Consider the following 15,762-nt stretch of genomic DNA (forward strand, 5'->3'; position numbering starts at 1 on the left):
GAGAACTAATAGTAAAACATTTGCAGTGGTGCAATAATCTCGTGTTCGTCCTTTGCACAAAAATTCCTATTGATGTTCAACATTTTTTGCGCAACCCCTAACTGATACCTGCTTTTTCCTTTCAAAAATGTTGGAAATGGGGATGTGTAATGTGTGATTAATCGAAAATAATGAATCAATTTTGGACCGCCTATTTTCTCGTCGATAACCCAGTTTCAGATCAGTATTTTGTCACAATCGTTTTATTACGACTAGTGTAAGCCCTCGCATTATTCACTAGAGACGAAAATGATATATTTTACATAGTAGTTGTTTACTTATTGTCTTATTGATACACGCAAAAAATTAACAACTGTGAAAAAAAGTCATAGTGAGAATGCTGTATGTACAAACTGAAGTAACTAAGCTAGGAGGTGCGAACTTGAGCGCCTGTTTCCCAGAGAAGGGGCGGCTCATGGGTGGCTCATAGAGCGTCTGTCTCGGAGCGAGTGGCTGAATATGAAATGCTGTATACCGCAAGCTATACCCAAGATGGCAGGCTCATCAGCGGGCATCGTTTAGGCATCGCGACCCCAGCAAAGTAGTATATGGATACTCTCATTTACCACGACAAACGAAAATGGAAATACAGAACGGATTAATCGGTACAGGACGCGGTAAAGAATAAGGAAACGATTGGAAACACGGTACCGCCATCCGGGGTGACATTGGGCCACGGGGGTGAGATTGTGCCAAAAACCAAAAATGTTTATTTGTGAAAATTTATTATATCTGTAGAAACTGGTGACTTAAATTCAAAATGATGATGAACATAACATATTTATTCATAACTTAGAATGGAACACAGATCATATTAGCAAACTATTTAGCCTAAACAGGGTTTCAAAGTTCGCGATCAAAAATACGCGGAAATAACGCTTGTAAAAAATGTCCCGCATAAACCAACCCAAACAAGAAATCGCATCAACTTGCTATCTTGAAGGTATATAAACTAATCATTTACAATGTTTTGAAAGGTTATTATGCGTTGGATAAGTTTTGATTACGAAAATAATATTTTTCGAAACTTTGTACTTTTCGAGCTTCACGGGGGTGAGATTGTGCCAAGCCATAATGATCGATCCAATTTGTGGATTTCACATACACAACAAAAATACGTCAGTATACACCAGCACACTCACATTATTTTCTATTGAGCACAATATTTTGACAGATTAGATTGCATCATCCATTTTGGAGCACACAGCATCATAGGTCTGCTAAATAATTTAAACTAATTTTTACTTTTTATCTGGAAATTTCAAATACTTTGAATAAACACTCTAATATAAGACGAATATATTATACCGTGTATAAACTGCCAGTTTTAAGGAGGGGGGAGGGGGTAGGATAGACACATGTTCTGCGGCCGCGGGTTCTTGAACGAAATAATGGTTGCTTTTGTTAAATAATCAAATAGGTATGCTTCCTTAGGATACACCCCTTCATATATCTCCCCCTTGTTAACCCTAGAAACGCTACTGGCTATATAAAGGCTCTCCATTGACTACGAACTCATTTTTAGTTATTTCAGACCCCTCCGGGTTATTTTCGTTCATATTTTTTGTATGATGCGTTATTTTTGGCCAGCCCCCTGCCCCTAATAGTCCACTCAGTTCATGGACGGCCCCATGTGAATTACTTTATACTGATCTTTATGTGTATTGTTTATAAACATGCTAATATTCACTGTTTAGGTTTTTAGCCTAACTTTATGTTTTTGGCACAATGTCACCCCCTAGAAGGGGTGAGATTGTGCCAAAGTTGATGCACTTCCAGTAAAATTAGGTTTCATTGTAACTAGACCATCTCTACGGTAGTTGTTAATTGAACAATTTAGTATATATTGACAGCTTCGAAATCAACTTAGTTCCTAAATTGTGTGTATACTGAGCTAAAGAACAAGAATATATACTTTTTTGGTACAATCTCGCCCCGGATGACGGTACCTGAAATGTCCGAACTCTCCACTGGCTTGCTTACTCGAGAGCTACATCGGCTTGGAGTAGAGAACGCTGCTATTCAGGAAGTTCGGCGACCAAATTCTGAAGAAAGGAAGGCCCGTGCAGTCCCAACAAACACCGAAGCTGAATTAAAATGCTACTGATTTGGTCACAGCTGATTTAACTCTGAATACATGTGGTAGACGCTGAATAAATTAAAGTAAATGCCTCTTTATTCTATAAGTGATTAAGCAGCCAACGAATGCGCTGTAAATCAGCTGCTTCACATAATAGTGTCACAAGCAGATTAGGCGCATCATCAACCTCTCCACAACCCGTCAATATTCTCAATAATTGTGCTATACTAGCTGAATAAACGATTTGTCATCTTAATACACAGCCCTCCCACGAAACATTTATGCGCTGATTGAATATTTTAGCAGCCATTATTATTCAGCCATAGCTGAATATGCATCGAATAAATTTTTGTAAACAATTCTACAATACTTATTCAGCCGAAATTGGAGAACTTATACAGCCTATTTCGTTTGAGGCAGAAAAAACACTTGTTAAGCAATTATATCGCCCTTTATATAACCTCTGTGCGCCTTGTTTCCAGCTTTGCGCAAATTGGTTATTTAAAAACGCGCAAAAGCCTCTATTAAGCTCCATTGCAGCTTCGAAAGCAGCTATTAGCAAGCCCGAAGCTTGATAAAATCACTAAATATACATGTTTAAGAGCTGAAAAAAGGTTTATATTTCTAAAACTAAACCATAGTTCAGCCACAGGTAGAATAAATTCAGCTATAAAAGCGTTTGAGCAGCCTGAAATTGTTACTTGGGTAGCTGCTTTCAAAGCTGCAATGGTGCTTAACAGAGGCTTTTGCGTGTTTTGAAATAACCAATTTGCGCAATGCTGTCAATTCTATTTTTAGAACGAGAAATAGTTTTGCAATGCTTTTTCAGTCGCTTAATCAACGTCTCATCAACCTTTATGCAGCCAAAAAAATAATCTATTTTTAAATTTCAAAAATGGAACGCGTCAAATTTATTTTGCTTTGACGTCATAAGCTATATTTTAAATTTCGAATAACTTGAATTCGTATATGCAAGCTAATTAAAAATGCAAGCCGTCATCTTTCGGGAATTGAACCGCCATCTTCTGAAATTAAAAACTTTCCAATTAAATTCTGCTATTTATATATTTATATTTATTCGTTTATATTTATAACAGCAAGAGCAATTGCTGTTTACGAGTTTATTTAAGGCCATCCAAGCTGCATAAAGTAAGCAATTAAATCGTGTTTGACAAAGCGATTTTAAGCTACTTTCAGTTTTTCCAAACCCGCTTTCCTCCAAAGCTAATAAACAAGCTTAATAGCGGATTTTTCTGCTAAACAATCTGCTTCTAAACAGCCATAAACATAGAACCGTTTTACGGTTGCTTAAAAGTGTTAAAGTGGCTTTATAAACCAGTAGACGCTTTCATTAGGCTCACAGCTTTCAAACTTCTTTAAAGCAGCTTAAGGGTATCAAAGTGGCTTTACAAACTAATACCAAGCTTTCATTCGGTTTACAGCACACATACTGTCAGATCATAGAGTTTCCCAATTCGACTGGCATTAAAAATATGTCAGTTATCGACATTATCGACTGCTTCAAGTGTAAAGATATTTTCACTGTCTGTTCTGCAGATGCAGATGGGGCGGATCATACGATGAGTGCTTATGGACCAGAAGATGGCTGTTCAATTCCCGAAAGATGACGACATGCAATTTTAATTAGCTTGCATATACGACTTCAAGTTATTCGTAATTTAAAACATAGCATACGACGCCATTGCAAAATAAATATGACGCGTTCTATTCTTTTTAAAATTTAAAAATAGATCATTTTTTGGCTGCATAAAGGTTGATGAGACGTTGATTAAGCGACTGAAAAAGCATTGCAAAACTATTTCTCGTTCTAAAAATAGAATTAACAGTATTGCGTAAATTGGTTATTTAAAAACACGCAAAGGTCTCTATTAAGCTCCATTGCTGATTTGAAAGCAGATACCCAAGTAACAATTCCAGGCTGATCAAACGTTTTTAGCTGAATTTATTCAACCTGTGGCTGTACTAGAGTTTAGTATTAGAAATAAAAACCTTTTTTCAGCTCTTAAGCATCTAAGTCAAGCTTCGGGCTTGCTAATAGCTGCTTTGAAACTGTAATGTAGCTTAATAGAGGCTTTTGCGCGTTTTTAGATAACCAATTTGCGCAAAGCTGGAAACAAGGCGCACAGAGGCGATATGCTTAACTGCTTAACAAGTGTTTTTCTGCCTCGAATAAAATAGGTTGTATAAGTTCTCCAATTTCGGCTGAATAAGTGTTGTACAGTTGTTTACATAAATTTTATTCGATGCATATTCAGCTATGGCTGAATAATTATGGCTGCTAAAATGTTTATTCAGCGCATAAATGTTTCTTGGGGTAGACCATATTGCAGACACTTCTTTCAATCTGCTACAATGGCGGTAGTAAGGCAGAACGTGAAGTCGGATTCGTAATGTTGGGAAAGCAAAGGCATCGAGTTATTCGGTAAAGGCCCGTAGATTCTTCAACTACAACCTAATCAACACATACGCATCGAGAAATGATAAATCCGATGATACTAAGAAGCCATGGATAGTGTCCAAACCTTGACGTAAAAATCGTCATCGGAGATGCAAATGCGTAGATTAGGAGTAAAGAATTTTTCCGTCCTGCCATTGGAAGACGTAACCTTCATCAGTCGACCAATGATAACGGCAATGACCATCTGTAGCCCTACTTGCCATGTCTGAATATTCGGAAACATACCTGGAGGCATTCAAATTGAAAATCTAGCTTTCAGATCGATCATGTCCAGAGTGACGGGCGACACTTCTCGGACGTCATCGATGTACGGTCTTTTCGGGGACCAAATACCGACTCTAACCACTATCTCGTCGTGTGTAAGATTCGCGCAAGGTTGACGAACGTGGCGAAGGCTCGCACTAAGAGCAACGCTGAGTAGCAGAAAGAATGGGAAGAAGACATAAGTGGGCTGTGGAGGAACCTCCATGATGCCATAGAAACAACTGCGAGAGAGATGGTAGGTACTACGCGTGCAAGACAGAACCAAGCCAGGAGGCGCATGGTTATTGCGGTTAAACATTAGAACAGAGAAATAAGAGTAGGGCTGCGGAAAAAACACTCCTACATCTAAAAAACATGAGTGCAAGGAGCAAGTGCTCGCCGGCACAAAAGTGTAATTCGCCAAGAACGACGCACGGGTTCTACAACTACAAGTTCTGCTTAGTGACATAACGGCGCTTGCGATCAGCTGAAAGCAACACTTCGAAACGTTGTTGAATGGAGAGATAAATAAAGAGAATAGCTGTGAAGTCACCATTAAGGGCGATATATGGAAGGGAACTAGTGAGATGAAAAGCGGCAAGTCTGCTGAGAAGAACAGTAACAGTACTCATCATCTGTTTGCTAAGTTCAAGGCTGCGTACGACTCAGTCGAACGAAATGAACTGTGGCGTATAATGCTAGGTCTTGGGTATCCGACAAAACTAGTTCTCAAAGTTACTCAAATAAAAATAACGCAAAATTATGAGAATACCGGTTGGTGACGTTGGATGCATTTGCTATAACGTTATTCAACATTGCCTTGGCAGCTAAAGAGCAAATCTAGAAAGGAACGTGACTTTCATAACAAAATTTAACGTGGTTCTTACTTTTGCGGATAAGGTCGATTTCATCGGAATCAACCGTAGAGCAGTGAAAGAGACCTTTAGGTCTTGTAAATTGGGAGCAGCTAGATGGGACTTATATTTTGGTATCCTCCTGACATTAGACATTAGATTGCGCAGCAAAGCGACAAATTGCAGCCGCGAATCGGGCTTTCTACGGATTACGTAGTGAAAGCAGTACAACGTGGTGGGCTGCGATAGGCTGGGCACGTGGCCAGAATGGCCAACGAAAGAGTAGCAAAACTAGTTTCAGCAGAGAACCAGGAAGAGGCCATCGACTTCGGCGCACACACCGCACCGTATTAATGTGTGCTGTCATTCAGTTGGTATTCGAGGGGATTGAATAAATGGCAACTCAGGACCGACAGTACTGGAGGACCATAATTCGTTCGATAAGGGATCGTCACCACTAAAATAAAGTAAAGTAAAGTAAGACTCTGAACTGCGAAATACTCCAACCTGAATGTGTATAACAGCCACCAAGCCATATTGACGTTTTTTTATCGTTATTAGTCACCTAACTGTAGTCATAGAAAAAAACTGTACAGTTAAAATAGGTATGATAACTATATCACATTTTGCTTGACGTATATACATGTTTACGTGTTTGTGTTGAAAAGTTGGAAAGAAATAGAAAGATATATGTTATTGGAGCTTACTTGAGCGAATTGTAATACTGCTGCAGTTCCGATTCTACGAGAAATTCGTAGAGATCCATCGTTTTTGTTTCTGGAAAAAGAGAGAAAAAAGAGTCTAAATTATTGTGATCACTATTTTAGAATACAATTATAATCTAATGCATTTTTCTATCGTTACATGCTCACAATTTTGCTGATGAAAATGGGATTGTAGGTTTTAGAAAGCCATTTTAGAGAATTTCCGTAGCGCGTTTATCTGCGGTTAAAAAATGCCGTTCGACATCAAATGAAAGCAAAACTCAGCACCACGAAGGGCGGACTTTACAGCTAATTAAAAAATATCTGACTTTTCGCTTCTTAATATAAAAAAGCAACATATTTTTGCCATAAAAAAATCGACATAACATGCTTTTTCCTGTACAACAGTGAAAGTGTAGTGGATGGGCCGCAATGCAACTCGAGCGTTAAACGGTAGTAAAACATTGCCAAAACAAACAATCTATAAACTCTAAAGCACATTGCGAAATTGATAACGAACCAAGGAAGCGCGCTCGGAGCGGTACAAAATAGATAATTTGAAAGGGTAACAGTTCAACAGTGACCGCCACTTTCAACCATACCCGGAACGGACAGCATGGCAAGGTACACAACACTTGTCGGAACGTCAATAATCTTCTTCTAGCGCAGGGAGCAGCGCAGGGTAATGGTGTGCCAGTCAAGACATTGTCGTAAGTCACGTAACAACCTACCCCGGCCCAGTGCGGCCGGGTTCCGTTGTTGGTTGGTCTATTTTCCATAACCTCGACGATGACGACGACGACAGCCGAGCGACGGACGGTTCCAATCCAAATAGGTGCTTCACTGCAGGGTCTGACTGCGATATCGTGCTGCTCGATGAGATTTTTTCCTCTGTTTCGTTATGGCCTTAATAGATTCTGGCAGCAGCAGTAGCAGCAGCTCTGGCAGTAGAAAATAAAGTTCGACACCGGATAGCCCTAAAACGGAACGGTACGACGGGAAGCTAAAGTTGTTGTTCCTCTTCCGCCGGCTTGACGTCCCGTGATTTGCTTGTTCGTAGTAATAACACAGGATGTAAACTCGGTTGCGGATATTTTTTGCTTTGCTCTGTGTTTTTTTTTCGGAACATGCCTCCTGTATCCAGCTGTTTTATTTACTGGCGTCTTAAATTAGATGTTTGCTAGTCCGATACTGTCAGATGGTAAAATGCTACGGAAGCGATGTAAATAATATTGCACGATGAAAGCGAAAGCAATTGACCTATTTTGTACCAATCATAAGCGTATGAAATTTCTTTCGAGTATTTTTGAATAGCCTATAGCGGACGCAAAACAAATTATGTAATAACTTTAAAAATTCTTGTAATCGAAAACAATGAAAACTGTTCTTTGATGTTCTTTGATGCCTTGAACTTTAACCTACTAAACTGTCCGGTACCGTTTGTAAAATCAAATTGCATCAATTGATTGGAACAACACTTAACCAATTTAGGATGGAAATATAATTATCCCCAAACAAATTTCTAAAACATCTGATCCATAAAAATTGTTTAGTTATTTTAAACAGGAGATAAATAGCAATCTATTTTGGTAACTCTCTAATCACTAAGCTATTTTTGCCTGTTACTGGCGCTATTTCCATTAAATAAGTAGCAGAACCCGGAGGGGGTAACACTTCAGAGCTTCTGAACTGAATCGAAAACAACCGTTTAAAAACAGCACGCGAAGTGAAAACGATCCGAAACTGGCAAGAATAGCGACGGCGACGGCAGTGGTGAACAACAACCGGAAGTGACATTTTCGTACCCAAATTGCAATGTATGTCACCGGAGGAAGCAAAATCTGCGCTAGCTGGAAGCGAACAGCACACACACCCGCAGGTGGGAAGCGACGAGTTGATCCGAAAAGTTTCAACGTTTTCCTGGGTTTTCTAGCGCATGTACATGTTTTTGGAAACAACCTGGTTGTAAAAAAAGGAGACGTGTCGCCTTGCTGCTACCTCTTGCATTTTGCTTCCTTTGCATTATTGCCCCGGCGCAATCATAGTTAGCACTCAACGTCACCACCGTCGTCGCCGTCGGTCGGTGACGCCGACGGGATGACTACGGCCGCTTCCCGTTAATTGTTATTAGTAAGATTACTGACGTCCGAAGGTCGATAAGGAAATGTTCGATGACGTAGAACCCGATGCTAAGCGACGTAATTGCGTCGATGGCGTGGCGACGATGGGGAAAAAATTAAAGGATAAAGAGGTTGGTTATGTATGTTTCAAAACATGAAATGAGTCCCAGCCGTATAATTTTGTAGTTTTATACTATGAAAAGTTGATGTGAGAACTTTGTTCATAACTGTGGACAACATGTATTAATCTAGTGTTTTTACGAGGTTGAGGCTATAAAGTAGAATCACGAAAAAGTTAACTCTCAGAAAAGTTAATTGTTCGAAAAAGTTAATCGAATACCAGCGTTTATGAAACGCTTTAAAAGTTTATTTTTTCCTTAGCTTTTGAGGGTTTTTGATCTCGTTGGTTGTTCGAGCATTTGCTCACTCAAATGCTTTGTCCTTCCTTGCCTATTTTCCATTTTTTCGTTTCCCATTTTTCGCCCTTCACATTTACAGACAGAGTCGCATCATAGCCGGAAGTAAATTAAGAAGGCATAGTCCTTTTAATACTTTGCACTTTAGACTAACATTAACAACTTTGTTATCATATGGAATACTTTTCCCCTTTTCTCCTTGAAGATCTTCATTAAAAAAAACATAAAATGCGGTACCACGGATTGACGCTCAGGGGCTTATCCGAAATGACAAATTCCCAAATGGCATAAAAGTATATAAAATTATCTCGTGTTTGACCAATCCTTTTTTTAATTCAAACGCATAACAAAATGGCGGACATTTAAACATAAAAGTCAGACAAAAACTCAAAACTCCGGAGCTAGCTGGGCCAGCTGAAGCCGTTAGAATAAATTCCGAAAATTGACAGCTATTTGTACCGCGCATGTCTGGAGCAGTTACACAGCGAATAAAAACTTCAACGCCGTTTTTCTCGAAACCAGGTCTTCAAAGTCGGTACCATAAATATCTCAAGAACGCACATAAGAAGGGCTCCATATAAAGTAGCGGCCAAAATTGCCGAATGTAAAATTTCACATTTTAGCACATGCTTAAACGCGGTTTTGTAGTAAATTGTCTATATTTTTATGATTCGTGAATAAAATTTTGAAAGAAAAAAAATGTCATGTAGAAATAAGCCGTCAAAGTTGCCCATTTCAAAAGTTTAAAAAATGAGTCATTTTGAAAAAGTCAAAAAATTAAATAGTTATCGCGGATGTAAATATTATTGTTAAATATTATTTTAAAACTGATATTTTAGCCTATTAAAAAATGAAATGAAAACAAATTTAAACTCAATGTGGTGCGCCATAGGCTACTTATAATAAAAATGAAATTTTCACAAACTTTAATCAAAAAAACAACTCTTGTCGCCTCTTGTCGCCGCAGTTTCTAACAGTGCGTCTGAAAACTCGAAGTATGTTGTATCAAAACATGAATTGAAAGTTTGCTATAATTTGACGTTTTCCGAAAAAAAATAATTTTAAAATTGTCATATTTTTAGCAAATCTTTGAAATTTTAAGTACTCTTTCAACAAATTTGATTATCTTTGTTACTAAATTTATTTAGTACCTGAAGAGAGTTTCAATGACAAAATGGGAGAATCCCCGCGAGAAAGAAATTTTTTTTTGTCAAGCAAATATTTATATCGGTAACATTTGATCATTTTTCCCCAAATCACCCTAAATATGAGTTCTTATATGTTTAAATCATTTCTTTTGTTACAAATATAATCTAGAATCAATTTGAAACTAAAAAATAATTTTGGCCAAAAATCGCAATTTTCCGACTATTGTGGAACGGCTCAAGCAATTCACTTGCTTCTTTTTTTGTTTCAAAGCTTATAAAATTACCTTGTCTTTGACCCATCCTTTTTCGATATTGCAATTTATGTATTTTTTAGAAACGTTTGAAGTCAATTTTTCGACTAAAAAACTGACTTTTATGATTGAATGTCCGCCATTTTGGTGTGCTTTCGAATTTAAAAAAAAAGATGGGTCAAAGACTAGGTGATTTGATATACTTTCATGCCGTTTTGGAATTTTTCATTTCGGATAAGCCCCCAAGCGCCAATCCATGGTACCGCAAATCGTGTTTTTTTCGAATGATCATGTTTAAGGAGCCGTAGGGGAGAGAGGAAGAGGTTCACATATAAAAACAAAATTGTAAATATTAGTATAACATGCAATGTTGAAAATGCAAAAAACCCGAATCGATTTGCCTTTGGCGTTATCGAGAAAAAAATATGATGTAAAAAGTACTATGCCCCCTTAACTTCACTTTATTAATTTCTATTGAAATCTTGGAAATTGTTTTGAAAATGTTATTTGCACTTACACCCCTTTCCTTCTAAGTTATGCACTTGTACCCCTTTCATTCCAATCGATTGTAAGGAATTACTACTTGGAGTAAAAAGGGTGCAAGTGCATATCTTGGAATCATATCACCATCATCAGCATTGAGAGGTAGGTTAGCGGACAGGCAGTAATAGTTTCTCGCTAGGTGGCGATTTTTTTCCGTGTTGGGGACTTACCACCGCGACCATTATTTTGATCAATTGTGGTGTGTCCTCTTTTAATTTATGCCATGTCGTATCAGTGAGCTATCAAAGTTTGATGAGCCATCTCAACTACTGCCGGCATTAATCCGGAGATGGCACTGAAAATAGTTCAGAATATTCTCAACGTGCGGCGCTAGTGTATATGCGACCTCGTTTTATTTGCTATGGCTCATATTCCGTGCAACCTAAGATAATATTTTCTTAGGGAAAGTTGTTTGAGTAATAGAAGCCTTGCAGATGGTATAAAAAATAGTGCAGAATTGTCTCACTACGTGGCGTTACCGTATATGTAATATTACTGTATAGACTGTAACTTACGCTACGGATTACTTTGAATTTTTGAAAGTAGTGATCTTCGAGAAGTTCACCCAAGTGACTGTCACCTTGAAGATGGTATGGAAAATAGTTCAGAATTTTCTCATTGGTCGGCGCTAGAGTATATGCGTATACGTTATATCTATACCTACAAAAAAGGATTTCTGTCTGTCTGTCTGTCCCTATGTTCCTTTTAGAATCGAAAACTACTGAACAAATCGGCGTGAAAATTTGCATGTAGGGGTTTTTGGGGCTACGGAAGGTTCTCTTGATGGCAAAAGACCCCTCCCCCCACTAAGCGTGGGGGGGGGTCCCATACAAATCTATACCTATAAAAATGGATTTCTGTCTGTCTACCCGAACGTTCCTTATAGAATCGAAAACTACTGAACCGATCGGCGTGAAAATTTGCATATAGGGGTTTTTGGGGCCAGGGAAGGTTCTTATGATGGTTAGAGACCGCTCCTTCCACTAAGAGGGGGGGGGCTCCCATACAAATGAAACACAAATTTCTGCATAACTCGAGAATTATTCAAGCAAATGGAACCATATTTGGCATGTGGGTGTTTTTGGAGGAATGAAATTTTTCTATGATGAATTAGGACCCCTTACCTTTTTAGGAGGGGGGCTCCCATACAAATGAAATACAAATTTCCTCATTACTCGAAAAGTAATCAAGCAAATGAAACCAAATTTATCATGTGGGGGGTTTTGGAGGCCGGAATTTTTTTAATGATGGTTTGAGACCCTTCATCCCTGTGGTTGGGGGATAAGGACTATCGTGCAAATAAAGCAGAAATTTTTGCGTAACTCAAAAACTAATCGAACTCGAGACATTTTAGACTCTTTCATAAAACATTAATCAATAACAAAACCACCAAAACCTATCAATAGTAACATTAGATAATTCAGCGCGAGACGGCCACAGGCCGCGAGTGTTGCTGGCGACCTGCCGTCAGAAGCGTCGGCCACTGCGGGGGGCAGCCCCCCGTAGAGATCACCTCTATCTAGCTTCTATTTATTTTCCTAGATCTACTGACCTCTATTACTTTCTTTCAGTTGGGTTAGCCCTGCGAAATGGTACTTTCGACGAAAGGTTTTCCGTGAAATGGTACATCCCGCGTAAGGTTTTTCGCGAAATGGTATTCTGCGAAACTTTATATTCCGCGTTATAGTTCACCGAGAATTGGTGTTCCGCAAAATGGTATTCGGCGAAATGGTTTGTAATCATAGCGAATATTTAAATGCTATCCGTTTTATTTTATCAGGCTAAGCAATCGGGGGAGTTGTTTTCTACTGTATTGTGAGCAAAATTTGTATATTAAAACACCCATGGGGAGTTCAGAAACTTGCAAAACTCGAGACAAAGGTCATCCGAGATTCACGATTTATGTACAACACAGTTGGCAATACGAAGTTTGTCGGGTCAGCTAGTATTATGATATAAGTAACCAGAATAGCAGCTTTGTAGATAGTATTGAAAATAGTATAGAATTGTCTCACTACGTGGTGCCAGCATGCATGTAGAATATTTGTGTGTGTGATGTATCTTGAGCTGCTGACTCTCTAGAATGTTGCGGTTTTCGAAAATGTTGTTCAAGTGACTTGCATTTTTATGATGATTTAGAAAATAGTTCAGAATTTATTCAACGAGCGGCGCTGATTTATTTATCACCTTCTTGTAACTGCCATCCCAGGTAACAATTTGGGTTTTATTACACTCTTATGCTGGCATTTAAGACCAAAATTGGTCATTAAAACTGCCATAAGAATATAGTAAAACTAAATTTGTTTAGTAATCTAAGAAATTGCTTTTTTCGGAAACGGAAACGTTGTTAGACGTCGATTTTTTTAAATTTAAACTGTATATAACCCCTAAAACGGTATTTTACTCGACTAAAGAAACCTCTTTGTTTATTTTGCTTATTTTTTCACGACAAAAACGTTAAATATTTAACATTTTTTAAAAGTACGTAAGTGACAATGAGAGACTCTCCTCGCATCCCCTCTCTTCCGTTTTTTACGGCGATGCATATGCACTTTTACACATCATTAGCGTTAAGAAAATTTTGTTTTAAATACATTTATATCATGTGCTCGCGGTTGACATAATGAGATGCTTGGGGTTGGGATTACCCAAGTGGATTACTCAGTGGATGCTATCCCGCTTAACCGATCGCTAATTTCGTGACACCATCGGGTGTTCCTCAGGGTAACCATCTTGGACTCTTTTTTTCTCTTCATTAATGATTTGTGCAGTATACTGAGTTCTTCTAAGCTTATGTATGTTCGCAGACGATTGAAAGGTATTTTGTGAAATCAAACCCAAACCTGTTGGTTTTGACGTTGGTGTACATTGAAAAGCAAAGCCTTGAACTTAAACGTCTTTCTAAGACTTGATCCTTCTTTATCGACAGACTTCGCAACCGGCTGTTAGAGTACAAGACAGTTACGGGACTGGTGAAAACGCCTAGCCGACATTCGAACATACGACGACTAGCTTATTAGACCAGGATCGTACCTCGAAGCTAACTGGACAGTTAACGTTGAACGGCATGCAAATCATTGCCTCAAAATGCTGGGCGGAGCGTGCATGAATATACGGTTGTTAGTTATATAAGCACCCTACTAAGCGGTGCACGTGAATAGAATTGAATCCATCCAAAAGAATTTTATAAGATACGCATTACGGGTCCTACCATGGAACTATACAACGAATCTACCTCCATAAAGTTGTAGGCTTATTGACACCGATACATTAGCAGTCAGCAGAAAACTACTTCCGTTTACCATTTCACCATTTACCATTTATTACCAACACCAAAACTACCCTTAATACGTAACCAGTAGAAGCAGAAAGGGTAATCATATACAAATAATTACCGTCGGTGGGTGGAATATATGGTGTCGTGTACTGATAGTTTAATTGTCAAAACATTTGGGTGCAAACCGAAAGAGTGTGGATTAGAGTCCCATTCCCATTCAGTAATTGAACTACGCAACATATTTTTGGCCTCACGCTTCTCCACCTGTAATAAAAAAACACTGTGTTTTGTTTGCCGTTCCGGTTCGGTACCTGGAGCCTGAAAATTAAATAAAAAGAAAACTTATCCAATTTAATTCTACTATGTATATTTTATTCTTCACAGATACGTATTTCAGCTACGACTTGTAGGCTTCCTCAGTGTCTGTTTTCGAACTATAATAATGTACTAGCATTGTTGCACCGTAAATACAAAAGATACAGTAAAACTTTATTCTTTCAAATTGTAGATAATAACTGGTTCTACAAATGTCCCATAGATAACTTTGTCAAATTTTGCTCAACTGTGACGGTACTGTCAAATGAATCAACATTGAGTCAAAGTGAACGAACAAGCCCTGGTTGTAGGCGAAATACATATCTGTCAAGAATAATATATACATAGTAGAATTAAATTGGATGTTTTCTTTTTATTTAATTTCAAGTTTCGTATTCTACTAAGACGCTGCAAAAACTTCAGACCTTCTGGAGCTTGGCACGGGGGAGCCGGCACGTTTCATCATTTTCTGGGCAAACCTTGTTGGCCACATCGCGAAGTTTCGACAGATGTTTGAACCAACAGACCCAACACCTACGTGTGCTATACCAGCTCAACCATCTTCGGTTCTCTGCCGCTGCCTGAACACAGGAATATAGGTTTTATAGTTTTTCGGAAATAAATATCTTATGTCATTTTAGAATCCAAGATGCTTTAGATGGCAGATTTTAAAGATATTCTATGGTTGTAATGCAAATCTTCCTCTTTGAAGCTCATCTTGACGAAACTGTTCAACAGGTCAACGCAGCAGAGCAAACTATTTCCAAATGACAGGCCTCGTATCACTCGTTACGCTCTGTGCATCGCATCGACACATCCTGTTCTGATGATTCATAAGCAAATCAATGAAATTTCGAACCATTACATCTTTGCTATTCTACTATCTTGATTCTGATCTTATCTAGCTGATAGATCTTTGCGTTGAGAATTCTCTTGCGTATGTTGGGTGTTCCCCAGAGGAATAACCTAGAAGCTCTTTTGTTTTCGATATTTATACTTTAAATATTACTTCAAATACTTTAAATTCTGTTGCCGCTTATTTAATGCTGAATCCCGAACAAAATTTTATGGAGATTTTTGCGTTTTTTTCGGCACTTATCTTTTCCATGAAAATGATTTTCGTGTCAGATTTTCCCAATGTTTTTCCTGACTGCGTATTCTTCGTAAAGTCTAAATTTAAGTTACTCAACGATGGTTTGACTACAAGATTTTAATGAGAAAACTAAGATTGTCAATCCAAAGCACAGGAGTCAAATTTTGAATGTGATTTTTTTTTGTATATTTCAGGTTACA

At 38.3% G+C, this 15,762-nt stretch overlaps 1 protein-coding gene across 1 annotated transcript in view; it reads right to left on the reverse strand.

Annotated features, from left to right (window-relative positions):
* The window catches only part of LOC128734768 (activated Cdc42 kinase-like), a 76,132-nt gene that overhangs the window by 28,025 nt on the left and 32,345 nt on the right, over positions 1–15,762 (reverse strand). Inside the window, 1 exon segment of the mRNA XM_053829111.1 lies at positions 6,403–6,472. Coding sequence (XP_053685086.1) covers positions 6,403–6,472 — 70 coding nt within the window.

The sequence above is a fragment of the Sabethes cyaneus genome, chromosome 2 (assembly GCF_943734655.1).
Source record: "Sabethes cyaneus chromosome 2, idSabCyanKW18_F2, whole genome shotgun sequence".
NCBI classification, from domain to species: Eukaryota; Metazoa; Arthropoda; class Insecta; order Diptera; family Culicidae; genus Sabethes; species Sabethes cyaneus.